This window comes from Chiroxiphia lanceolata, chromosome 2 (assembly GCF_009829145.1).
Source record: "Chiroxiphia lanceolata isolate bChiLan1 chromosome 2, bChiLan1.pri, whole genome shotgun sequence".
NCBI lineage: Eukaryota > Metazoa > Chordata > Aves > Passeriformes > Pipridae > Chiroxiphia > Chiroxiphia lanceolata.
This window is the reverse complement of record NC_045638.1, coordinates 5,338,235-5,362,541: the sequence shown is the minus strand read 5'-3', so window position 1 is coordinate 5,362,541 and position 24,307 is coordinate 5,338,235. Positions and strand designations below refer to the sequence as shown.

At 42.0% G+C, this 24,307-nt stretch overlaps 1 protein-coding gene across 11 annotated transcripts; it reads left to right on the top strand.

Moving 5' to 3' along the window:
- The first annotated feature begins 86 nt into the window (after nt 1-86).
- Nucleotides 87-17,612, top strand: U2AF1 (U2 small nuclear RNA auxiliary factor 1). 11 transcript variants are annotated; one of them, XM_032678540.1, is made up of 10 exons: nt 116-205; nt 1,086-1,609; nt 2,650-2,737; nt 2,949-3,005; nt 5,485-5,551; nt 9,769-9,818; nt 10,432-10,530; nt 11,637-11,770; nt 12,087-12,179; nt 14,570-17,612. In XM_032678540.1, the coding sequence occupies exons 6-10, from the start codon at nt 9,789-9,791 to the stop codon at nt 14,706-14,708; spliced, it is 495 nt and encodes a 164-aa protein (XP_032534431.1). In that variant the 5' UTR covers nt 116-205; nt 1,086-1,609; nt 2,650-2,737; nt 2,949-3,005; nt 5,485-5,551; nt 9,769-9,788; the 3' UTR covers nt 14,709-17,612. The 11 variants fall into 11 exon arrangements, with proteins under 11 accessions (XP_032534425.1, XP_032534426.1, XP_032534431.1 ...); XM_032678537.1 differs by lacking the exon at nt 1,086-1,609 and adding an exon at nt 6,361-6,427 and having other exon boundaries at nt 117-205; XM_032678541.1 differs by lacking the exon at nt 1,086-1,609 and having other exon boundaries at nt 124-205.
- Nucleotides 17,613-24,307: the final 6,695 nt, after the last annotated feature.

Genomic DNA, 24,307 nt, shown 5'->3' with positions numbered 1-24,307 from the left:
GGGCGGGACTCGAACCCGGGACCTTCCGAGTCCGTTCCCGCCACCGCCCCTGCGCGCGCCCCGCCTCCCCCTCCCCTCAGAGCGGCGTTTCCGGCGCGGCCGCTGTGACGCGGCAGCGGCGCCGGGGCGGTGCGGCGGGCGGGCAGGGCGGGCGGTGGGAGATGGCGGAGTACCTGGCCTCCATCTTCGGCACCGAGAAGGACAAGTGAGTGGCCCCCATCCCCTCCTCCCCCGCGGCTCCGGTGTCCCCCCCTTGCCCCGCGGGGGGGGGAGGGAGCCGGAGGGGGAGGCCGGAGGCCCGTAGCGGGTTGCGCGGGGACGCGCGGCCTTGTTCGGATCGCGGCGGTCTCAGCCCTTGCCTTCCCTTCCCCCCCCTTGCCCCCCCACTTTTCCCTGCGGGGGGAACGCCCCCCGGCCCCTTTCGCTCACTCCTGGCCTCAGCGGCACCGCCGGGGCTGGGTTCCCCCGCCATTCCCAATCCCGCTGGAACGCGGCGGGAAGAGGGAAGCGAGAGGCGGCCGCGCTCCCCTTCCCCCCCCCCCGCCATCGCCTCCCTCAGGCTCTTCCCCTCCCCCCCCTCAGGAATGCGCGTGCGCGCGGCGCGCGCCACCCAAGCGAGGGGAAGGGGGGGGAGCGCGCGCGCGGGCCCCGCGCGTTCCCGCGCGCGCGCGCCCGGCGGCCCCGCCCGCGCTCTTCGCCCCCTCCCTCCCCCCCCCCCCGCCCTCCCCCAAAAAAGGCCTCCCTCTCCCCTCCTTTCCCAGCCCCCCTTCCCGGGCCGGGGCCGTTCTCGGGGACCTTCCCTTCTTCCTCTTCCTCCTCCTCCCCTCCCCCGGCCGCCATGCGGGTGTGCCCGCGCCTCGTGGTGCGGTACCGCCCTCCCCCGTCCTTCCCTCCACCGTCCTCCCCCCGCGGCTGCGCCTTCCTGCCGGGCCCGCTGGGTGCCGGAGCTTCCCGCCGCCTCCTGCCAGAAAGCGCCTCCTCCTCCTCCTGTTCCCCTTTTGTTCGTGTCCCTGCGCCTCGCAGCAGCCCGAGAGCTCCCGCTCTGCTGCAAGGACAGCGACTGGTTATTTCTCCCCCCTCCCCAGGGTGCGGAGGATTTCCCCGACTGCTGCATCCTGATCCTACAGGCTTCTGCCTGCAGCCTTCCACGCGTCCGGGAACGCCTCTAGTTTCTCTGGTTGTTGGAAGCACACACACAAAACCCTCCTAACGAAAATTTGGTCACCACCGGCCTGACCAAACCGGCGTGTTTTTCCACTCGTAAAAATGAAAAGGGGGCGTCGATGTGCTGCTGGACTAAATTACTCTTGTCAGCCCCTGGCCATGGGGCTTCTGCTCTGCTCTGTAGTGCTGCCATTCCGGGAAAGCAGATCGGCAGCCTCTCTTGAGCTCTGTTACTGTAGCGTCCTTTCTCACAAAGGAGATACATATGAATATAATGCAGTACAGTTCCACAGTATTAATCAGGCACGAAATTCCTGTGCAGCTCTTATTTTCTGTTTAGAAAAAGCAAACGGAACCTTCCAGAAGGTGCTGAAGTTGGAAGCACTATTGGAAATTTTATAGTTAGGTATTTCTTTTTATTTCAGGTTAGAGTTCAGGAAAGACAGTAAGTATATTATAATGCTAAGTGTTTGTTTTCAAAAACATAATGAAGAGTAAACGTGTTGTAAATTTACAGTAGAATGTTTTGCTAGAGATCAGATATGCTTTAGTACTTAAATAATTCTCCCCTCGTTGAGTTGATGTTGGTTACACAGGAGTGTGGAAATAATTAGTGTTAACTACGGGAATGATAATCTTTCTTCCAGGAGAGTTCTAATATTTCACTTACCCATATATAGCCCATAGTAGCTTTCTTGCTCTTCAGAACTTTGCATTTCCCTGTCAAGGTAACTTAAACTCCTTATGGTTTTCTTTCATCATTCCATGTGAGTTACACCTTTTTGTGAGAGTTTTACTGGCATTTCTAAACCAGCATTGTTTTGAAGGTGCCATGAAATGGATCATTCAGGGAAAACTTGTGGTTTAAAAAAAATAGCTTACTCTTAAAATTATTGACTATATTCATGGAAATGACTTCATTAAATGAATTTATTTTGCTTCTTTGTATTCTCTCTCTAACAGGATTTTTCTCTTCCCTGACTTTATTTCCAGTACTGTGTTGGCAGTAGCTTGAATTACCCTTAGAGTATAACTTTTAACAGGTGGTTTATAAAACATGAGAGAGGTGCAACTGTGCCAGCTCTAAAGCAGGTTTTATTGCCTGGAGCAGGGGCTGCATGAACTCAGACACAGAGCTCGTGCAGTGTAAATTTTCAGACCGTTTTTCACATCCCTTCCTGTCCCAGCCCCCACTGTAGAGACAAGGATGGAGAACCAGAAGGGTAAAACAGTGATCACTTGTGTGTGGTGGATCATGAAACCACTCAGGGTGAAATCAGTCAGATTCTGCCTGTAAGTCAGGGGGGAAAGGAGTGAGTGTGGACAGGTTTGCTGTAATACTTCCCTGTGCAGTTTTGGTGTGGATTTCCTTTCTGTGTTACTTCTCCACATCAAGATAAAGACATTTAGGGCATATGCTTTTTTGCATAATAATGCTTTCTGTTCCAGTATGTAACTACTTTATTCTTTTTTTTTCCCTTGCAGAGTCAACTGTTCATTTTATTTCAAAATTGGAGCTTGTCGCCATGGAGACAGATGTTCTCGATTGCACAACAAACCAACATTTAGCCAGGTTTGTTTCCCTTTTGTTTCCTCTTTCTCCTGGAAGTATATTCTGGCTTCTTTAAAATGTAGATTCTTAGATAAGAGTGAATAATTAGCGAGCTCCAGATTAACTAGTTCACTTTTGGCCCCAGTTTATCTGGGTCTTTGCTTTTTTGGGGGTATTCCATTTACTTCTCCCAGCATTTCTAATTATCTCCTGTCACCCTTAATGGCTGCAGGAAGCGATGCTGTTGTAAGCTTGCCTGTAGTAGAGACCAACCAGTGCTAACCTTCAGGTGAGTGTGCCTTCTCAGTGGTGTTCAGGCACTTAAACCATCCCAGATTTTTTAAAGCACAGACAATGGCAGCAAGTTCCACCTGTCCCAAAGATGGGAACTTTAATCTTTCATGCATATAATAGAAGTAAACTAATTGATGGATAGAAGTCACTCATCTGTCATTACATTTGCTCTCTGACCCAGGCTCTTAAGTTTCAAGAGTGACTTGCATACTTCCTTTGAATGTTGTTAAAATGGGTTATTAAAAAACAACTTGCCTGGTTGCTGAGGGTGAATTGTCACTTGACATGACAGATTATTGAATTTTTGGCTAAGTGAATATTGTTAGAGACATTATGTGTGACTGCATATCTGCCAGAAATAAAAACAAATTTTAAAAAGTGCAGTGAGTGACAAAGTTTTTATTACTGTGAGCTCTATAGTTTTCACAAATTACATTCTTGGAGAACTTTGTTTTCCCTCCATCTATCACTGCTGATTGTCAAGGTACACAGATAAATAGATTTCTTTGGGAATATTGCACTTGAGAAGTAGTGCCTTTGAAAGTTGTTGCCTTATCAGCAGTCTACAAAGATAAAGTTTACATAAGAAAAGATCTTCTGCAAGTTCATCTCATCTGCCTTGGAGCAGAATTGGTGAGAATGGTGGGCTGATGTTGGTTTGGGAGAAATTAGGGAGGCAAGTACTATCCATGTGACAAGTCCAGAGCTGTGGTGCTCTTCAAGTTAAACTGTGAGTGGGCAGGGACAGTTCCAGGGGGGAATGTCAAGGTTGCTTATCCGTGGGGGCTGCTGCTGGTACTTCAGCTACAAAAACACTTCCCTGCTTCTGGGAATTGAATTATTTTTAATGCAGATACTTTATTTCAAAAATAATATTGTCCATTTTCAAAACTATTCCGTGTTGCTGACCTACATGGAGCACCTGCTGAAATGTGATTGGTTATATAGAGGCCTGAATTTAGGTCACTGGCTACTAGAATATATTTCTAAATCAGACAAGTAGTTGCCTTTTAAGTTAAAAAACCCCACCAAAAACCTAACACAAAGCCCCCACCACCCCTAAATCCTTTTTTAACAATAAAACTTTGCAAGTACAGCTTCCTGTGTCGGTGCAGCTTTAAACTCTGCTTTAGACTCTGTTTAGCAGTGCCAGCTGAAGCGGGTCAGGCGTGTCCCATTCATCTGGGGATGTGTGGGACTGCACAGCACCGTACCTGGCACTGTGCAGGGCTCACCACAGAAATCTTTATCTGTGTGCGGGTGGTTAATCAGCTGTGATAGAAAACAGAAGAACAGAGACTTCACTAATGGGAAGTTTTCAGCCCAACATTTTTTACCTTGTGCAGCTCTTGCTGGTGCAGCTACTTTACAGAAGAGCTGTGTTAGGAAAGGTCACGCAATCCAGGGGGATCAAATTACCCCCAGTCAGCAGGAACACCAGAACTAGATGCATGTTTCTGGCGGTCTCCAATTGTAGGCTAAATCATGGGTAGTTTAAACCTGGGCCATGGAAGCACAAAGCTTTGGTTGGTATGACTGTACCCATTAGAAAATGTGTGTGATTTTAAATGTGATTTTTTTTTATTTTTTTTTTTTTTAATGTGTTAAATGGGCAGCATGTGTAGGTGTGGCATTGCTGGTCCTGTGACTCCTTTAAGCTCTGAATTCTTATTGTGACTAATAATAATAATGTGTAAGCTAAAATTACTTGGGGATTGCCATTCATACTGACTAACATTGAGCTTGTATTTTAAGTAATCAAATTTCAATTTTTGAGCTGCTTACAGTGATATGGACGTTTGGAATTTTTTTGTAATATTAGTTTACTAACTTAAACATGGTTTGTTTTTTCAGACAACTTGATTTTAAGAAGAACGGTACAAATGTAAGGTTTCAAGTCTGCCTGGGCTAATTCTTCAAGTAAAAAGCAGAAGGGCTAAAAGGATATTGTCCTTATTTGAAGGATCGGAAACATGTGAACCTATGATGTGCTATTATATTATTTAAACAGAAATTCCACCAAGAAATTCCTGACGCACAAAACGAGACGTAGCTGTTGCCTAAAGGCCTTACTGTCTGGTGTAGCACTTTGGAGACTGTGGCATTATGTATTACCTGCTGTGCACATAACACTACTTTTTTCCCCCCTAGACTTGGCAGTAGTGAATCTGGTCTCGAGGGCTTAGTCATCTCCAGAACACCTCGTGTGACGTTTTAGGTTACTGTGCCTCACACCTCCCATTTTGAGGATAGCTGTCGAGACAAACGCAGCTCTTTCTTGGTGGTTAATTAAAGCTGTTTTCATAATATGATGGTCTGGATGCAATTTTGGAAGCTACTCTGCAAATACAAAAGGAAGTCTTTAAGGATAAAATATGACTTTTAGCTGTTTGCAAACAAGTTGTCTCTTTGCAATTGTCTATTATATGCACAGCAGCCAGTAGAATTCCCCTTTTTATTTTTTTTCCCCGCAGACCATCTTGATTCAAAACATCTATCGTAACCCCCAAAACAGTGCACAGACGGCTGACGGCTCACACTGTAAGTCCCACAGTTGGAGAAATTTTTTTAAAGAATGGTGTTAAAGAGCCCACTCCTAATTATGAGAAAATAATGTTGGCTCCTGAGCTGCTGACATAAAGCTGTTGCAAACAGGACAAGTGATGGAACTCTTCTTGCGCACAGATCAAGAATTTGGGGAACGTGTGCGATTCCAAGCGCATAAGTGGCTGCATAAATTGGACTTGATGCAGGTTCCCTTTTGTGTTCCAAAGCGAAGCTTGATTTCTCAGTAACACTGCATTCTTTTTAAAGGGTTAAACTGCAGACATTTCTCAAATTCTTGATTTAACAACAACAACAACAAAAAAAAAAAATTAGGCATATATGTGATGTACGGTAAGTTTCCCAGAACTGGGTTTTCTTTCATCTTAACTTTTTTAGGTAACTTTTTTAGGAAAATGGAGATTTCATGTTATGCTGTAATTATTGTATTGCTTCCTTTCCTGCTAAGAAACCATTCAGTAAAACCAAATTTGAATTACTATGCTTGTAATGTAAGTGGTGTGTGGATGCCACCTATTACAGAGCTGTCTGAATTAATGCAAAACCTCTCTGTAGTAATATTGGTGAATGGAATAAAATACAATAATGGAGTGTCATGAGATCTCCATTACTTTACAGTGTTAGGTTGATTTAGAAAGGTCACCAGCTAAGTGAAAGTTCTCCTTCTTGGGAGAGAATAACCACCTCTCTTTCAGCACAGACTCGGCCAAAGCGACCCTAAAGGAAACCAGTTTCTTGTTAAAATTATTTTCCATAATATAAAGTTGTTGCGTTTTGTATTTCAGACCATTGCCCTCTTGAACATTTACCGTAACCCTCAAAACTCTTCCCAGTCTGCTGACGGTTTGCGCTGTAAGTTCATACAAGTTCCTTCACTGGTTCCCTGGGCTTGATTGTCAGAGCTCAGTGTCGACTTAAGCTGGTCTGCCATTTTAGTTTAACAGATCAAACTGACCACGTTTCGTTAAATGTGTTCAAAACAAACACAAAAAAAAAAAAAACCCGAGGAAAAAAATAAATCCCCAAACTTTTTTTGTCCCACTCACCTTCCTCCCTACTCCCAAAACTGTGAGGGGAATCTGAATACCAACTACTAAATCAAAAAGGGTTCAAATTGTACTTCCCCAGTGAAGCAGTCTTGGTTGCACTGCTGTCTTCCTGTCACCTTTCTCCCTGCCAGTTGCCTGCATCCTAGGAATGGTTTTCTGTATGTTTTGTGCTCTCCATTAAGTTCCACTGTCTAAAGAGCAGGACAATGACACATTGACTTCATCCAGAACAAATTTCCTGCTCTGTAAACGTTAAGAAAACTTGAATTTGAAACTTCTCAGACTGCATGCAGGAGTTTGTCCCAGGTTGATGCAGCTTCCATTTAGGGAGTGCACTTTGGAAGGAATATACCATGAGTGACAAACGCTTCCCTTCTGGCAGCTGTCCTTTCTGGATGGGTGCGTGCTTAAAATTCCTCCCACGCTTTGAAAATTCAAATTCCAAAGCCAAGTGGCGTATTTACCCAAGAAAATATGTTTTTAAAAGTACTTTTGAGGAGGGGAAGGCATTTGGGTATGGTCATGAAGTAATTTAATGACTCCTCCTCAGATAAAAATGGGCATAAAAGCGAACGCACCTCCTGTGAGACTGGCAGCAGTTAATGAGCAGGACTGATCAGTGATTACCGATATATCAGTGTAACTGAATCATCAATATTAGAATAAAATTTAAAAAAAAAAAAGTTTTAGGACCAAAAAAGGGTCGGTGTTCTTTTCTAACTAATATTTCTTGTTGAAGTGAGTATTGACTGTGTGGTAATAAAGCTTTGTTTGGCTATTCCTTTTTTTTTTTTTTGACTGTTGGATTATAGACTAGTTCAGATTAGTTACCAGCATTTGATTAGAAGTGCCTTGTGAAATCAGCCACTAACTTAAAAGTCAACACTGCCTCTCTTGCTTCTAAAAGTAATAATGGCTCAATTAAGTGATTTGAGTCTTTGTCACACTAGACATGCTGTATAATTTTGTCTAGATGCTTAAACAGTTCTATTGGTTTGTAGGCTTTCTTGTTGCAGATGCTTAGTAGTTAACGCTGTTTCAGTAGACCACAAAATTTCCAGTTGGGTGTTTCCACTCTCTCCCTAAACTCTCAATGCGCTGGTAACTAATTTGCACAGAGTGACAGCAGTTTGGTCTGTGGAGCTGTTTAGATTTACAGCTGCAAGAGTCTTGAACAGATTCTCCAGTGTTGCAAATGCTGGTATCCAACTCTAGTTTGTCGTGACAAGCGAGTAGCTGTGTACCAGAGCCTCACTATACCTCCTGGGGTAGAGCTGGAGCTCTGCAAGCAGTAGGTTTGCTGGAACTCCTGGCTCCTTGTTACTTTGGTATTTGTCCCTATTTAAGTACTGCATGTATTTTCAGTGGATAACTTGGGTAGCTATTTAATGCTTTGTCGTTGTTGCTTAACTGTCTTCCTTTCTATTGCCGTCGTAGAGGATTAACCTTAGTTTTGAACAGCAATAGTTTTCCTGAGTATTTTAATTAGTAACTGGGGCTTCTCAAGGTTCAGATACCAGTAGCCCTGGAATAATATGGATGTTTGTAAAGCCTGTGCATATGTATGCTTCCCACTTTAGAAGGACATTGAATAGTCATTAATTAACTGTTGTTTATGATCTCCTAATTTGACAATGGAATCTCCTTAAAAGTTTTTGGCACTTGTCCATCTTCTAACAAGTCATTACTCCCAATGTGGCTCACAGAGCCCCTGTCTGATACCTTTAAAAACAACAACAGCAAAATCCTTAGGTATTAGTAAGCTGTTATCAGTGGTGTTGGCAGAACCTTGAGAATATAGTTAAGTATTAAACTGCCTAGAAATACTGGTTTAATGTTTGATACTCCTTAATTTGCAGTATAACCATGGGGAAGGAGAAATTTCTTAAAAGCCAATAACTTTTCAAATGCAGAGATACTGTTAGCCTAAACTATAAACCAAATGCTCCTTAGCCTCTTCTGGAGGTGAGCTGGGTGGAAGAACAGGACCTGCAGTTCCAGAGAATGTGGCTGGTTAATATTAGAGCCTTTGAAAAAAAATATAAACTGTGTCCAAGTGGTAATAATAGCCAAAAATGACTGAGCCCAAAGCATTTATTTTTTTCGTAGCAGCCTGAAAGTGAATAAACTTTCCTTTATTGGCTCAGATTTTTGTCTTTCATGTTCTGTGAACTAAAGCAGCAATGTTTCTAATTTAAACACCAGCATATTTTTCTAGCATAAAATGTGGGGTTTGTTTTAAAACTGCTCCACTTGATCTTAATAAGCCACTTAACTGCTGAAGAGCTAATACATTAGACTTTAATGTATACAGCTTGTTTAAACTGCTGTAGACTGGAGGAAATAAATGAAATACATTTTTATACTTTTAATGCTTTGAAAAATAAGCCAAACTTACAGTGGTTTTTGTAGCAGCAGGCAAGCAGCACTCATTTTTAATAAGTCCAGCTTGGAGCATGAAAATAATCTAACCTGAATATGTGGCTGGCTTGTCTTGCATTAAAAGGTGTTCTGCAGGACTACAGAAAAACTTAAATTATATTCAAAATTAAAATAGAAAATTGTTCTCTCTTGCAAAGCATTATGGTACCCTGCTTCGAGGGCACTGAGAAAAGTGTGTCATTTCAATAACTATTTTGAGCAAATTTAAAAAAAATAATTCTGGGCTATGTTACATTGTGAACTCAGATTCTAGTGGATATGCTGGAGAGGTGGACATAAAATTCTGCCTTTAGGAAGAGGAACACTAAACTGTAATAATACTTAAAATATGGACATGTAACAAATCACTTGCCTTCTGTTTAGGTAAAATTGTTAGTAGATAGAGAGTGGGACTGTACATTAAATTTAAAGTGATACTTCAAAGGAATTCCTTTCCCCTTCCTTTGAATTTGTGGCATACAAGCTTGGCTCTGATTAAAACTTGCTTTGATTTGATCATATCAATGTAATGTTTTGACAGATACTTTGGGGACTCAAAGCTCTTCACACATCCTTATTTTTTAATATTCCTATTAGTTAGCTCCATGCTATATGGTGTCTCTTATGCTCCAGACGGCCTCTCTAGATTGTTTTGTAGTATGATCAAAATCTCTTCTTCCTTATTGGCAGGCTCTAATCACTGTGACTCTTTGACTTTTGCAGGTGCTGTGAGCGATGTTGAGATGCAGGAACATTATGATGAATTCTTTGAGGTATGTAAAAATGCATTAAAGTGTTAGTGGACCTGTCACTGCAGACAAGTGAAATGGATGTAGTGCGTAGCACAGGGAGGTGGATTCAGACAAAAGCACTTATTTCCTCAGGTGTTCATATAAAACTGACAGCTTTATTTATTTAGCAGTGCTAAATATTTCCTGGTATAACCTTTGGTTAGTTTGGCTTTAGCTTTGCTGTTTGAAATAGAATTTAATCAAAATCAGCAGCTTAAGCGATGTAGCATTTCGATTCTGTAATCTGCTTCCTTTTTATGAATTCAAAATATACTTAATTATTTTTACAGAAAGAAAGTGAAACTATAGCATCAAGGTTTATGTGTTGTGTTTTCAGTGCATCTTATGTGTTGTGTAAATACTGTTTGCATAATGTTTTCCATAGGTTTTTATTGTATCTTGTTAGTGCTGTACCTACAGATGGACACGGTACAGGCCAAGCAAGTACTAACTTTAAAATCAGAAATGTAAAAAAACACAGTGATTTCACTTTTTTCCCTAGGGAAAGTTGTCTTTTGTACTTATAGCTAAATACAACGTTTCTGTACTTAGAACTAACGTGCTGCAAACTTGCAATGGGTTTCTCTGTGCTTAGGAGGTCTTCACAGAAATGGAGGAGAAATACGGTGAAGTTGAGGAGATGAACGTGTGCGATAACCTTGGAGATCATCTAGTTGGAAATGTATATGTAAAGGTAGGATAAAGAGGCATCTTTATGTAATTCCTAGGGGTGGGGTTTGTTCATTTATAATTTTAAAAGCTGCTGTGTGCTTTAGATTTTAGAAGCTCTCCAACGTCGTGATTTAGAGTGAAAATGTGAAAGGAATCTGAAAGAAATTTTAATAAATTACGAGAAAGTTTCCTGATAGTCAAAATCTGTAATTTCAGAAAGATTAACACTTGTTTTTTTAGCACAGTTATCAACACTGTACTGCTGGACTATTTAGTTTGACAGGATTAATTTGGGATCTGTCTTGCCATCATGCTGCCCTTTAAGCACTTCATTATGAAAGAGGTTTATTTGCAACAGGTGCATTTATTTATTAACTTCCAGTTGAACACAGTATCCTGTAATCCTGTAATATTTGGCACTAGCTGCATGGTTTAAGGTGCAAACTGGAGCACTCAGGTTTAGCTTTTAAAAGTCATTGGTATCTCTTGAATAACCAGTACAAAATTGTCACCTGGAGGAATTTTATTGTGTGTGCACAGTGTTGGGGAGGTGTGACAGAGTTTGTTTGAATATTTGGATTGTGCATTCCCTTAACTGGAAAGTATTTTCAGACCTGTGTTGGTCATAATCAGAACCAAAAGTTGTTTTTAAAGATTTGAAAGTGGTTAGCTGTGAAAAGGCGTTTCAGATGTTTTACAGTCATCATAAAACAGGATCAGATTTTTGTAAGTTCTGATTTAAATGAATGAGAGCTCCAGTTCTCCTACAGATCTCTCTTAAATGTTTGAAGAAATCCATTACATCAGGAGTGTTGGTGTTCCAGAAAGTACATCTAAGCATTCTCTTGGTTTAAAGCTGTACTAAGAAAGCACAGTAGCTTTTATTGACTTTTTCACTTGAAAGACCAAAGAGAACATAATTAAGAGGAAAATCAATGTTTTGATTAGCTCTGAGTCCCAGTTAATAAAGAGCTGACATATTTACCCTTGATTTGATGGACTGTCCCAGGAACTCTGAAGTAGCTTCTAGTTCCATGACTGATCCTGAGCACAACTGATTGGATGGGAATCTTCAATCTGCTTCTGTTATTTCTCTCTAGAGTGAGAAAATGTAACTTTTGCTTTTAGTTTCGCCGTGAAGAAGATGCAGAAAAGGCTGTGATTGACCTGAACAATCGCTGGTTCAATGGGCAGCCCATCCATGCCGAGCTCTCGCCTGTGACTGACTTCAGAGAGGCCTGCTGCCGTCAATATGAAATGGGGTAAAACACTAACTTCCTCTGGCCTTGGCAGTGTCTGAGAAATGTTTGCACAGGCAGGGAGGTTGCTTGGGTGTGGTTTTTATGTGTGGCTGAGTGTAGGAAGAAAAACCACTTCAGGTAACTGTGATGTGGAGGACCTGTGGTGAAACGCGTGACTTTTGCCATCTTTTTGGGTTTTTGACCTAGGAGTGAGTCACTGTCAGTGAACGATGGTTGCAATGTACTGGTTTTTATGTTTAACTTTTGGGTATCTAAAAGTTCAAACAGGTAGTGTAGAGCTGGGAATTCTAACTGTGCCTCTTGAATTCTGTTTCAGAGAGTGTACACGAGGAGGTTTCTGCAACTTCATGCATTTGAAGCCCATCTCTCGAGAGTTAAGACGTGAGTTGTACGGGCGTCGTCGTAAAAAGTAAGTTTCTTTTTGAACACCATTAAAATGAGTAAATTAATGATCAGTTGCTGAAAAATCTGAAGGCAGGTCTTTAAACTTAATGTTCTTGCTTTTTCTAATGCACTTCTGGTACGTGCCAATGGAAGGGCATCAAGTAAAGCTGGCAAGTGGTTTAGAACAAAGGTGAAGGTCTCTAAATAGAAAGTTATGGTGCTTCTTGCTCTGTAGTACTGTGGGTGCTCAAGGTTGGTGTGGCTTTAGGAGAAGGCAGGGTTAAAGGAGAGGAGAATTCACTGAGTTTACTGAATATATAGGCCCTGTCTGTGACTCAGATCTGCAAACTGTGCAGAAGGACATTATTTGGGAGAAATTACTTTATGCCTCTTACGTTTTATTGTCTTCTAGATGTGTTTGCTCATGGCCTCTGTCAGGCACAGGCTGCTTTGCTAATGGGCATTTTGGCAGCATCAGATTGGCCTCTTTCAGCATTTTGTGCAGTCAAGCATATCTATAGATTATACTCAGGACCCAACCTTGTTTGCTTTTAACTGTTAATGGCTAATTTTTGTAGCCTGTATTCATTTCTTACTGCTAGTAACAGGCAGTCACTGTACTGAGCTCACTGTTTATTAATACCAGCCTCACAGTGTGACCCTTCTTGATAGGAATTCTCAGTAGGAAAAAAGAATAGTAATTTTGTTTAATGGTAAAAAAAATGTGAGAAATACATTCTGTTATATATTATATTACTTATTTAGTGAGGTACCTTGTAGGAAGGCTTATACCTCTTGGTGTTACAATGATGGTTCATTTGCAGCTGGATTCAATCTGCTTGCATTTAGGACTTTGATATTTAGTGTAGGCATGAAAAATTGTTGATCTTGTTTTTATATAGAGCACAATTTTGTAGGTTCCTTTCAATGACAGAAGGAGCCTGGGATTGTGGATTTGTTTTTCCAATAAATGTCTCTAATTGGCACTGTCTCAGAATTTGTGAGGATGAATTTAACTTTCAAAAACGTGGATTGCATTGCTTAGCCCACATGTATTTGTGCCTAAATACTTTTCCTAAATCATCCCAATTAATATTAACTTAAATGTAATTTTTTAAGATGTTTGAATTATTAATGAAAAAGACAAAATATGCTTTTTGTATTTGCCTCATTGTTACAAATCTGGATCTCTCAGGCTTAGTAATGCTGATTAAAAGATACCACCTTTTTTTTCAAGAAAATTGTGTGTTGGGCTTTGGAATATGATTGCTTTATCCCTAGTCCAATTTCAGTATGTGCTAAAACAAATAAAATACTGAATCATCTATCCAGTTTTATCTTTATTGGGCCTATTTGAAGTCTTTGTGCAGCTGTCACAGGTTAGCAGTAAGGTTTGGTTTAAAAGATACCAGTTCTTGTGTCAGTGGGGTTTCACAGGTAGGTTGTATAAACTAGACTGTCCTGAAGTAGTCCTGCACAGAGTGAAGTGTGTCAGAAGGTTTTTGAGTAGGAAAAAGAAGGGTAAACCAGAACTTTTGAATAAAAGGCGAATTTAGTAATTTGGGCCAGCTGAGTGGTGTGCAAGAGTTAAGTATATGTCTTTGTCATACTAAAACTTGTCACCACACATAATCCCACCCCAAAACATCTCACTATGAAACAATATTCTGCAAACTGAAGACTTTTAGCATTTGTTTCCTTGAGTTTTTTTCAGTTTTGCTTTAATTTCTACATGTATTTAGAACTGCACTGTTAACTCGTTTTATGCAATTAATGTTTCTGAAATGCTTAAAACCATTGACAAGTGCCATATATGCTATAAATTCACAGTAGCTCTGTTAGCAGGATGGAATGGATGGTTTTAGCTTTGTTCCTGAATTTTTCATCTGCCACAGGGGCAGGGAAGGTGATTTGCCAGTGCTGATGGCTTGGGGGGGAGGGCGTGATGTAGATAAAAAAAGAGGGGGGAACAACCACAGAGAACTGAGTTGTACTTGCTAATTAATGCAATTGATTTAATGTGAATGGACTTACAAGCAGCTTTAGGCTTTTTGGCATTGAGAGCTGTTCCTATCTGCCAAAGCAGGTGTCCCTTTCTCCTGCTTTAATTAACAGCTATGTAACAGTGCCTTTGGTTCCTCTCCCTGCCTTTCCTTAAGGTTTGCAGATCCACTGTAACAGGTGACTGCAGGGAACAGTCCATTCTTGTTCCAGTGTGTGTTGACTCCCTGGTATTCTGAGTTCGTGCAGTTTGTAAACACGCGGTTTCGCATCCCGAGTGCCAATTAACCAGCCCTTCTAATGACACGCTGCCTTTCTTCTCCCTCATTACTCACATCCTTAATTAAGTGTGGCACCGCAAGTAAACTGCTGGCTGGGATGAGACAGTAAAATGTTCCGACTTCTTCTCTGCAGGCATCGATCCAGGTCGAGGTCCCGTGAGCGCCGGTCTAGATCCAGAGATCGCGGCCGTGGCGGCGGCGGCGGCGGCGGAGGAGGCCGCGAGCGCGACAGGAGGCGGTCAAGAGATCGCGAGAGATCCGGTCGATTCTGAGCCATGCCATTTTTACCGTATGTCTGCTAGAAAGTGTTGTAGTTTGACCAAACAAAGTTCATAATGACGTTTTTTTTAAAAGATGGGCTTCTGAATAAAAAAAATTTGTAGTGATACAGTATTCTTTGTGTAACTTGTTTCTTGTTGGGGGGAGTCTTTTTAACTGTCATTCCTCTATCTTGACAAATACCTGGATTAGCTCTGCCTGAGGAAAAGGTGGTAAATGTGTTGGAGGAGCGCTGGTTTTGGTTTGGATTTTTTTTTTTTTTTTTTTTTTTGATTATTCGGGTATAATTTGAACTGTTGATGAAAATGTATGTGTATATAATATAAAATATATTATATACATAGTAAAAATAATATACTGCTTAAGAAACAGTTACTCACAAAGTTTCCCTTTTCTGCTATGCTGTCTGCTTATTTAGGTTAGTTTAGGCACATTTAAGAGGAAGGCTGTGCGAAACGCATTTATTTACCGAGTAGAAACGCTTAGTTACAAAAATGTATGTTTGTTTGTTACCAAAAGTCTGTGCTCTGTCTATCAATGTGACTGTGGCATTTAAAATAAATCCAATTTCTTGGTGTAAAATCTAAAGCCTATTTTCTAAGCACTCCGGAGTAGTTGAGTTGCTACTCCTGGCTGCCTATTTTCTAAGCGCTCTGGAGTAGCTGAGTGGCTGCTCCCAGCTGTGCCAGAGTTCATAGTTCAGGTTTTTATAATTCTTGACTAAATTCCTTGTCTTTGGCTGGAAAGTTGCCTAGCGTAGTGTGGAAAAAAAAAGTAATATTTTTATTGCAATGATTCATAATAGGCAGGTGAGAGTTTAGTGGAAAAAAAAACCACCAAAATTCTGCTCCATGCAACATGATACAGAAGTGCTATTGAGGGAAATGCAAGATCCTAAATACAAGGATCGAATTTCTTAACTGATTGATTTATTTTTTTTTCCTAATCTATGCTCTCTTACCTGTCATTTATTGAAAAGCATTTTGTTAGTGTTCAAGGTCATAGGAGACTAACTGGCAAATAGAGTGGAAAATAAATCTTTTCTTCCACCTTTACTTGCTTTCTGATAGTCTGGAGTGTGATAAAAGCTAATGGACAGATGTCAGTTTCTTCACAAATTCGTATTTCTTTTTCTGAGCTTGAATTGCACAATCACTGAACATCACAGGTTGTGTCTCAAAGCGTTAAAGCTCCAGTGGAAGTGTTGGAACATCTTGAGAGGCAGTTTGTACAATGGCTGAGTTGCAGTTTCACCTCGTTCATGTCTGCTGTTATTCAAAGTGTAACATAGCAAGAAGTTCTGGTCAGTGATCATATTTCTGCAAGATATAACTTTATGTGCACAAAGCTGTGTGATGCAATACAGTTTTCCAGTGGGGGAAAGAATTTATTAGAGCTTTATTAGTTCTGAGCCAGATAACTTGCTAAATGATGAATCTGCAACTTGATGATTATTAAATAAATAAAAAAAAAAGGAAATAGAAGAGATATAGATTCGTCACATAGAGGAAAAGAAAACCTGGTTCGTTAATCTAAGTATAAAACCATTTTGCTCACTGGAACTTGGAAAACAAAATAACATTGATAAACGAGCTTTTCTAAATGAATCTGCTTTGCTTCTTACAACTCAATTCTTGCACAGGTTCAGTTTGAATTTTTTTTGTTTCCACTGGATGGTTTGGCCAATGACACTGTGGAACTTAAGTTTGCCAGGACCCTTTCTGGAGAAATACCACTCAAGCAGTTGAAGCTTGACATCTCCACGTGATGTTTTGTTAAGCCTGTAAAGGAAATGATGCTTTATTTTTACTGTAAGAAATTGAACAGTGCCTGGCATTAAATGGCTGAACTGAAAACATATTTCTCCTAGGCATTAGGAATTTCACATTGATAATTTAGTTCTTGCAGTTTACAGGATATTAATCCTGTTCCATTTTTTTTTTCTTGGTGTGAGATTCAGCATTATTAGTGAGCTAATTTAAATCTTAAACTCCAAAAGGTGAGGATAGTCTTTCTGTTTTGTTTTTCTTCAAACAGTGTCTAATACAACGTGGATACCATTTAAAAGGTTTAAGATAATTTCTACACAGAGTAATGACACAAACTGATTTGCCCTATAAACAAGTTAGTTTAAAACAATACAGATGTGTTCCTGTAATGGCTTTAATCTGTTTATCTAAATCCTGTTAGTCTGCAGGTATATTTTTGCATGAACAGATAGTGGAAGTTTGATTTCTCTCTCTTCCCCAATACAATTTTACTTAAGAAAGCACTCTTGAATTCCACCAAATGTGTAATTGTATGGTCTGATTGCATGGCTGCCCAAAAATTAACAGTGTAACTGGAACACATCAGGATGGGCACTGAAAGCTGTGGATTTTACTGGATATTCTAATGGGTGCCTAGTGACAGCATTCAGCATATAAACTAAGCTCATGACATATCTTGTTAGGTTCACATTTTAAGACTGTACTACCAGCAAAGTTCATCAGATTTGAAATTTAAACTGCTCCAATTTGGTTAAACATTTATATGTGATAGTCCCACAAGTGGAAATTCTACCTCCCCCTTCTCTTGTTGCTCACAATGTCTTTTAAGATTTATTTTTTCCCCTCCTCCCCAAGGTACCGACTTTCCAAATATTTCATTGTTGACTCTTCTGTTGAACAGTGAATCTTAATTTATGGAATTCCTTTACCTCAAATAAGGGACAGCATACAGGATTTTCTGAAGTCTGAGTCAATTAGGTTGAAACTGTTCATCCCAAGTGGCTTCCTCTTCTTTGTATTTGGCTCTTATTCTGTGAAAATGCTGCTTGTCCATGAATATGATGTATGTTGAGACTGTAAAACCAAATGGAGAAAACTTGTTCAAAATAAAGCCTTTTTTTTATAAGAGTGACAAAAATTATCCCTTTCCTTTAGATGGGATGCTGCTCGCTAAATGACTGATGAGGACATAGACTACTTTTCCAATTCTTCACTCTTGAGCTATTTTTTGAGCAGTTCTTTGTCTTCTGTTCTTTACAGCTGATAAAGCATGTCTTCAACTAAAATAACCCCAACCCCTCCATATTTAGTTGATAAAATTGAATTCCAAAGAGTGCAACTTGGGGTTAGGAGTTGGGGTGTTTTGGTTTGGGTTCTTTTGATTGAAAAGGGTTTTGGCTGAGACATCCTGCAAGTTTCTGTTGTGGTGGTCCATAGAAGACAAGAGGGCTTACTTTTGGCAGAAGAAGGTTTATTTTTGACAGAAGCAGCATGTTTAATTGAAGAAATGAGTAATGGAAAAGGGATCACGGCTTTTAAAGATGATTCCTCCTGGTGTTGCATTGCTCAAGCTGCAAAACTTGGGGTGTTAATGACTGTGTCCAGTGCTGCTGTTGTACAACAGCACCTTACACGGCATCTGCTGTCTTTAATACATTAGAAGTGAAACTGCTTTCATAGCAGCTGTGGGGTGGGTGTGAGTAAATCTTTTGAACTGCATCTGCACTAAAGACTGTCCCTAAAAACAGTCCTGTTCAGGAAAAGTTCCAGCTGAAAAACAGAACTGAGTTAATGTTTCATTTCAGCTGGTAAGGCTGCGACAGGAGAGAATATTTGTAGCTGCGTTTGCCACTTATTGCAAGGTTGGAGCTGAGCTGTGTTACTGGAGAGAACAGTTTTACCCTTAGGGCGAATTAATTGCAATTTAAAATATCAAACTTGCGTCCAGATGCCCGTAGATTAAATCAAATTCATGTTGAATTGATACACAAGTATTTCTGAATTCATCCGTTCAGCCAACGTTGCTTTCTTACGAATCACAGAATGGTTTGTGTTGGAAGGGAAGTTAAAGGTGAGTGAGTTCCACCCTCCTGCCATGGGCAGGGACACCTTGCACTAGACCAGGTTGCTCAGAGCCCCTTCCAGCCTGGCCTTGAACACTTCTAGGGATGGGAGGTCCATAGCCTCTCTGGGCAACCCGTGTTGCAGTGTCACAGTGGTGAGGCTGTCTCCAAAAATTTTTCTTTTTTTTTGCAGTTTTCATTGTGTTCCATTCACATGTATGGAAAACAGAGCACATCTCAACTACACAGTCCTTCCTTGGCAGCGATGTACTCATCAATTATAACCCTCTAATCCCCTGTCATGTTTTATTTCTTGTAAAACTAAAACTTTCAACAACGAAGAGCCACTGGTGGGAGGACAGCGCTGTCCCACCCCGCAGTCCTGTGGTACTGCATCAGCACAGCTGCTTTAGGAGGCCCCTGTTTTCCTGCTGATAGTTACTGCCAGAAATGGTGTTAATTCAACAGATCTCAAGTTTCAACTGTAAATTGGATGTGTGGAATCAGCTGGAATGGTAGAAGCCAACAAACCAGCCCTGCTGCCAGCAGACCAGCTCCGGTAGCCAGCGGCTTCCTTTCAGCACGTGAAAAGCGGGATGGGGGAAGGGTGTGCTTATCTCTCTGACTGTTCAAAGGCAAGTGCCGACTCCTCAGTGCTCTGACAAACATCCAGTTCAGTACTTTTGCATAATTTCAGTTTTGGTGTTTGCTTTTGAACTAGATTGTTTTAACAGGACAGCTGATGAAGTGGTGGGATGGTGGGGGGAGCGGTGGGAGGCAGCAGCTTCACGGGTGAGCTGGAGCCCTGCAGCAGCTCGTGTGTGTGGCTGCCCCTTTGACTCAACCACTTTAACAGCCTTCAGAGCTCTGCAAGCTGTTCCCACGAGGCAGAGAAGATTACTCTGATCCAGGTGTTCCTTTGGGATAAACCCCTGTGTTCCTGACATAGACCTGCAGAGCACTGTTTTCCTGAGCACTGTGAGCTCAGGACATCATAGGCCACTTCCAGCTCTTTGTTTCCAAGACTGCACGTGTAGGTGGGTCTGGAGGGAAAAAAAGTAGTTTCTGCTCTGGTTTCAGTGAGCCACGAGACAAAGTGAGGAGAGAGGCAGCAGGGAGCACTGGAGCTCGTGTCCCTGCCTCCTTGTTTTTTGTGGAAAAGCTTTTAGTCTGCCAGGCTTAGGCCTGCTGTGCTTTTGCACAGCACCTGGCTTGATTTCAAGTCTTGCTACCTGTGCAGCTGAATACTGGATTGTGTTTCAGATCCTTCTCACTTTCTTCCTGGAGCCGTCTGGGATTCTGGCCAGGCAGAGGGAGGGAACTGCTCCCACTGCAGCCTGTGCACCAGCCTGCCTCCTGGGCCTGGGAGCTGTGGGAAGAGCCAAGGGGAACCACTGCTCCTCCCTTAACCCACCCATTTTCCTTCAGAGCTATGTATGGCCAGTCTTCGCGAACGAAGATTTGGGAAGGGTCTTTGCCCTTCGAGCCTGCGCAGTGGATTTTTTAGGTGAGACACAGTGTGCGCTGAGCTGAGCCCACCCTTTAATCCTAAGGTTCATCTGCCGGGGCCGAGCAAGCCTTCAGAGCTAACACTGAGAGAAAGAGCCTGAGAGAAAGATGGGAGACAACTTCATGAATCAAAGCAGTCCTGCAACTTCCATCATTCCTTCTTCTTTGCTCTCTAGTGAACGAGGAGGATTCTTCCTCTTGTGGTGGAGGAAAAGAAGTCCTGGAGCCACATGAGGAAGAGATTCGGTAAAGGGACTCTGAGGCAGGACATGGAGAACTGATTTCTGGACAAAGCACAAGTGGAGAGTGAGCTGCCAGCCTTCCTGCCCTGGGGGATTGAGTGAAACATTAATTGTTGCACTGCTGGACTGGGGATGGGCAAGGGAAATTCCAAAGACAGGCAAAAATCTGCCCAAGTAATACTCACTAATGTCTGGACCATTCTTTCCATTCTGCAGGGGTTTGGCTCGTTATTTTTTTACCCTTTCATGTGACCATGCTGACCACAACAAAGAGACATTTAATTGCCCGCCTTGCTCAGCCTCCAAGGAGGGAAGCCTTCAGTCTTTGGGACAACTCTGGGGTTCTCAAACACACGTGTGGTGGCAGCTGTAACACTTTACAGAGAAAACATCTTCAGCCAAGGGAATAGTGCAGAGTGAGCAGCAGATTATGTCATCCTTGTAGTACTGATTTGAGGTAGGTGATTTGAGCAAGGTTTCTGACTGTCTCTGTTTCTGTTTTCTCTGAACAGCTTCACTTCCTTCAGTCTCTACTCCTGGGCCATGTTTCTCTCTACACTTTGTGCTCCTCTGGCCACGTCCTGCATGGGCCATGTCTTTTTTGAAATGCAGCATTCCAGATGGGAGGCAAGGTACCTCCACAAAGCTTGCTGCTGCCGAGGGTGCCGTGTGTGCTGCAGGCTGTATTCCTGTTTGCATAACCCTGCACGATGTTTGCTTTTTGCACAACAGCAGGGCCTTGTTGACTCTCACTGAGCTTGGCCTGGCACTACAGTCCTATCTTCCACTCTACACAATTACTGTCCAGATAGTGGCCACTCAAGAAATTTTGCACTCTGGCTGTAAAATTTTGTATTAGTCCTTATCAGCCAACTTCCTATTTTACTTTCTCATCTCATTTCCAGCCTGTCAAAGATCATTTTGAAGTCTGTTCTCCAAATTGTTTGTGGCCTCTTGCATGCAGTTAAAATATGGAGTGGCTCTTCCTGGGCTGTGTTTCCTTCCCTTTGCATAAAAACCTTTCCATGAGCTTGTGTGATAGCCTTCTGTTCTCCCATCCCAAAATGGCTGTGGGTACCAACAAAACTCTGATGGTTCTTGGGGTGCCTTCATTAGCTGGTCACAAAAAGCCTCCTCCACGTGATCTTCCTCCTTCAGTGATCCTACCACAACAGCATTTACCTTTTTTCCCCTCTCCCTTTGATCACTGACTGCACTGGTCCAAGGAATCTCTCTCCTCAACCTTTGAGTCTTCAGCATGTTTTACTCATCACTGACAGAAGAAACATCATCCTCTCCTTGCCATTCCTAAACAAGCTGTTTATTTCCATGTTAATATTCCAACGGGTGTCACATCACTGCTGCACTGATCAGATCACAGTTTTGATTTTATCCCAACCCTCACTGCAGCTCTTCTTGTTCCTTGCAAGAGAAATAAACCCAAGCATTACCAGATCTCAAGAAATGGATGAAATGGCTCCAATTACAGTATTGGTAGTGACCTGCTGATTTATATGAGTTGTTCACAACTCTGGGTTGAAGAATAATCCATGTATCCCACTGATTGGGCTCAGCCCTAATGGATCTAATTAGTGGGCAGTGGAGAAAAGCTCTGTGTGTTCATTCCCAGGCACTATGACTGATTTTAATGCCAGTAATGCCCATGGTACAGTGTGGGTTGGTGTTGCTCTGGAGATCTTTGAAGTCAGTTTATTCTGTAAGTCAAAACTCCTGAAAGGAACTTTTCACAAGGGCATGTAGTGATAGAATAAGGGGAAAAAGCTTTAAACTGAAGGAGGGTGGGGGTAGAATAGATATTAATAAGAAATTCTTTACTCTGAGGGTGGTGAGGCCCTGGCACAGGTTGCCCAGAGAAGTTGTGGACTCCCTGTCCCTGGAAGTGTTCAAGGCCAGACTGGATGGGGCTGTGAGCAACCTGGTCTAGTGGAAGGTGTCCCTGCCCATGGCAGGGGGGTTGGAACTCGTTGATCTTTAAGGTCCCTTCCAACCCAAACCATTCTGTGCTTTTCTTGTGTTGCCAGTTTACCTTCACCTGGCTCCTGACACAGTGATGGAGATCAAATCTTGATTGCAGAGCTCTCATTAGCCTCACACATCATGTCAGATAATTTCCAACATGCCTGGCGCTGTCACTTGGTCTTACAAGTCTCCTCTGAGGTATCCCTTTCACATCTATCAGGATCTGGCATATCCATCTGTGCTGATGATTTCATACCTGGACACCCATCTGCCTGAAGTTGCAGTGGTTGCTGCAAGGCTGGCACTTCTTCAGAGAGAACAGCTCACTCAGTGCCTCTTCCTCAGTCCCTCCTGACAGGCATGAAAGGTATGGTTATCCCTCCTTGGATACTCTCTATGGGCATGACTGCAGTTTGCAAACATTTGCACTCATACTGTTCCAAATATTCATGGATTTTTCCTTAGCTGTGCTTGCCTCACGTGTGCCCTGGTGTCTCATGGTTTTTCTGATACCCACAGCAGGGGCCAGGCCTTCTTAGCATCCCTGTTTTCACACTCTGCATTCCCCTTGTGCCATTCCATAATTTAGCTGCGCCAAACACAAGCTACACTCTGTTTCCACATGTTTTTCCAGTTGATGTTTTTTCTGTGGGGCTAACAGTTACTTGTTTGTTACAGTTAAATGTACAAACCTCTCTTTATGCTCATATTTCAGATGTAATTAATGAAGCAAACTGCAATTTAAAGTAAATAGTTGTCCTGTTTAAGAACAATATTTTCTACTAGCTCTTTCTAAATGAGAATAAGAACATGAAACTAAAAGTAGGTTTGCATCTACTTTGAACCAGAAAGGGATTGGGAAAAAGCAGTGTAATTTCAGTCAGGAGTTGGATTTTGATGATCCTCGTGGGTCCCTCCCAAATCAGAATATTCTGTGGTTCTGTAATTTGTCATCAGTGTGGAGGTTTCTCTGCAATTTGTGTGGATTTTTAACATGTGTAATGAAACAGCTGCTTCAGTGCCTCTACTTAAGGCAAATATAAAGTATCTGGCTCTTCTTTTTAATTCTTCAGTGTTTTTCCTGCTTCTTTTTTTTTTTTTTTCATGAATTTCACCCAATATTCTAGTCACAGTCCATTTTCTTACCAGAGAGACCCTTGACTTTGTAGTGCTGAAACTGGTCACTCAAGCTTCAGACCAGTCACATCCAGTTGTAAAGTCTCTTCTGTCACTTTTACCACTTGATTAAAAAATCCTGTTTCTTATTTTTCATATTTATGCAGAATGCAATAGTCTCCAAAAAGCTCTACTGCATAGCATGTGTATGTACAGATGGAGACACACAGCTGCCTCCACTCCTTCGATTATCTACAACACATGGAACACTTCAGGGTGAATCATATTCTAAAATAGACCTCCTTGAATTGCTTTTCTCTTTAGTGGTACTTTTTATAGATACAGAAGAAATTGCTGCTTGGATTTCCCACAGCCACAGGCTGTGATCTCAAAGCATTTCTCTCTGGTAAGCCTTTTCAGTACCTCCTTCTTTCATGCAAGAACTTCTGTTTTGCTTTGTTTTAAACTTTCTCCATAATTTAGAGCACCTTGTTGTTGTGAAGAATTACTCTGACACAGTTTGCACGGAGCATATTAAATTCACCTGCATCCCATGTTGCACATCACCAAGCTCTGTTCACAACTGCTGTGGATGCAGCTGTTGTGACACTGAGTGACTTCCCAGGTGAACACCTCCTTATCACATTCTCAGACTCCATCAGAATGGCCTTAACCTGAAGGAGGGCAGGGTTAGAATGGATATTTGGAAGAAATTCTTTACTGTGAGGATGGTGAGGCACGGGAACAGGTTGCCCAGAGAAGCTGTGGACTCCCCATCCCTGGAAATGTTCAAGGCCAGGTTGGATGAAGCTCTGAGCAGCCTGGGCTAGTGGAAGGTGTCCCTGCCCATGGCAGGGTTGGAATGAGATGATCTTTATGCTTCCTTCCAACACAAACCATTCTGTGATTCACC

Bases quoted from the DNA above. Each gene is read 5' to 3' on its own strand.
- U2AF1 (XM_032678545.1), top strand. From the start codon at position 2,691: ATGGAGACAGATGTTCTCGATTGCACAACAAACCAACATTTAGCCAG. The intron at 3,006-4,864 runs GTGAGTGTGCCT...TTGTTTTTTCAG, and splicing joins CAACCAGTGCTAACCTTCAG to ACAACTTGATTTTAAGAAGA. The intron at 5,552-9,768 runs GTAAGTCCCACA...TGACTTTTGCAG, and splicing joins GACGGCTGACGGCTCACACT to GTGCTGTGAGCGATGTTGAG.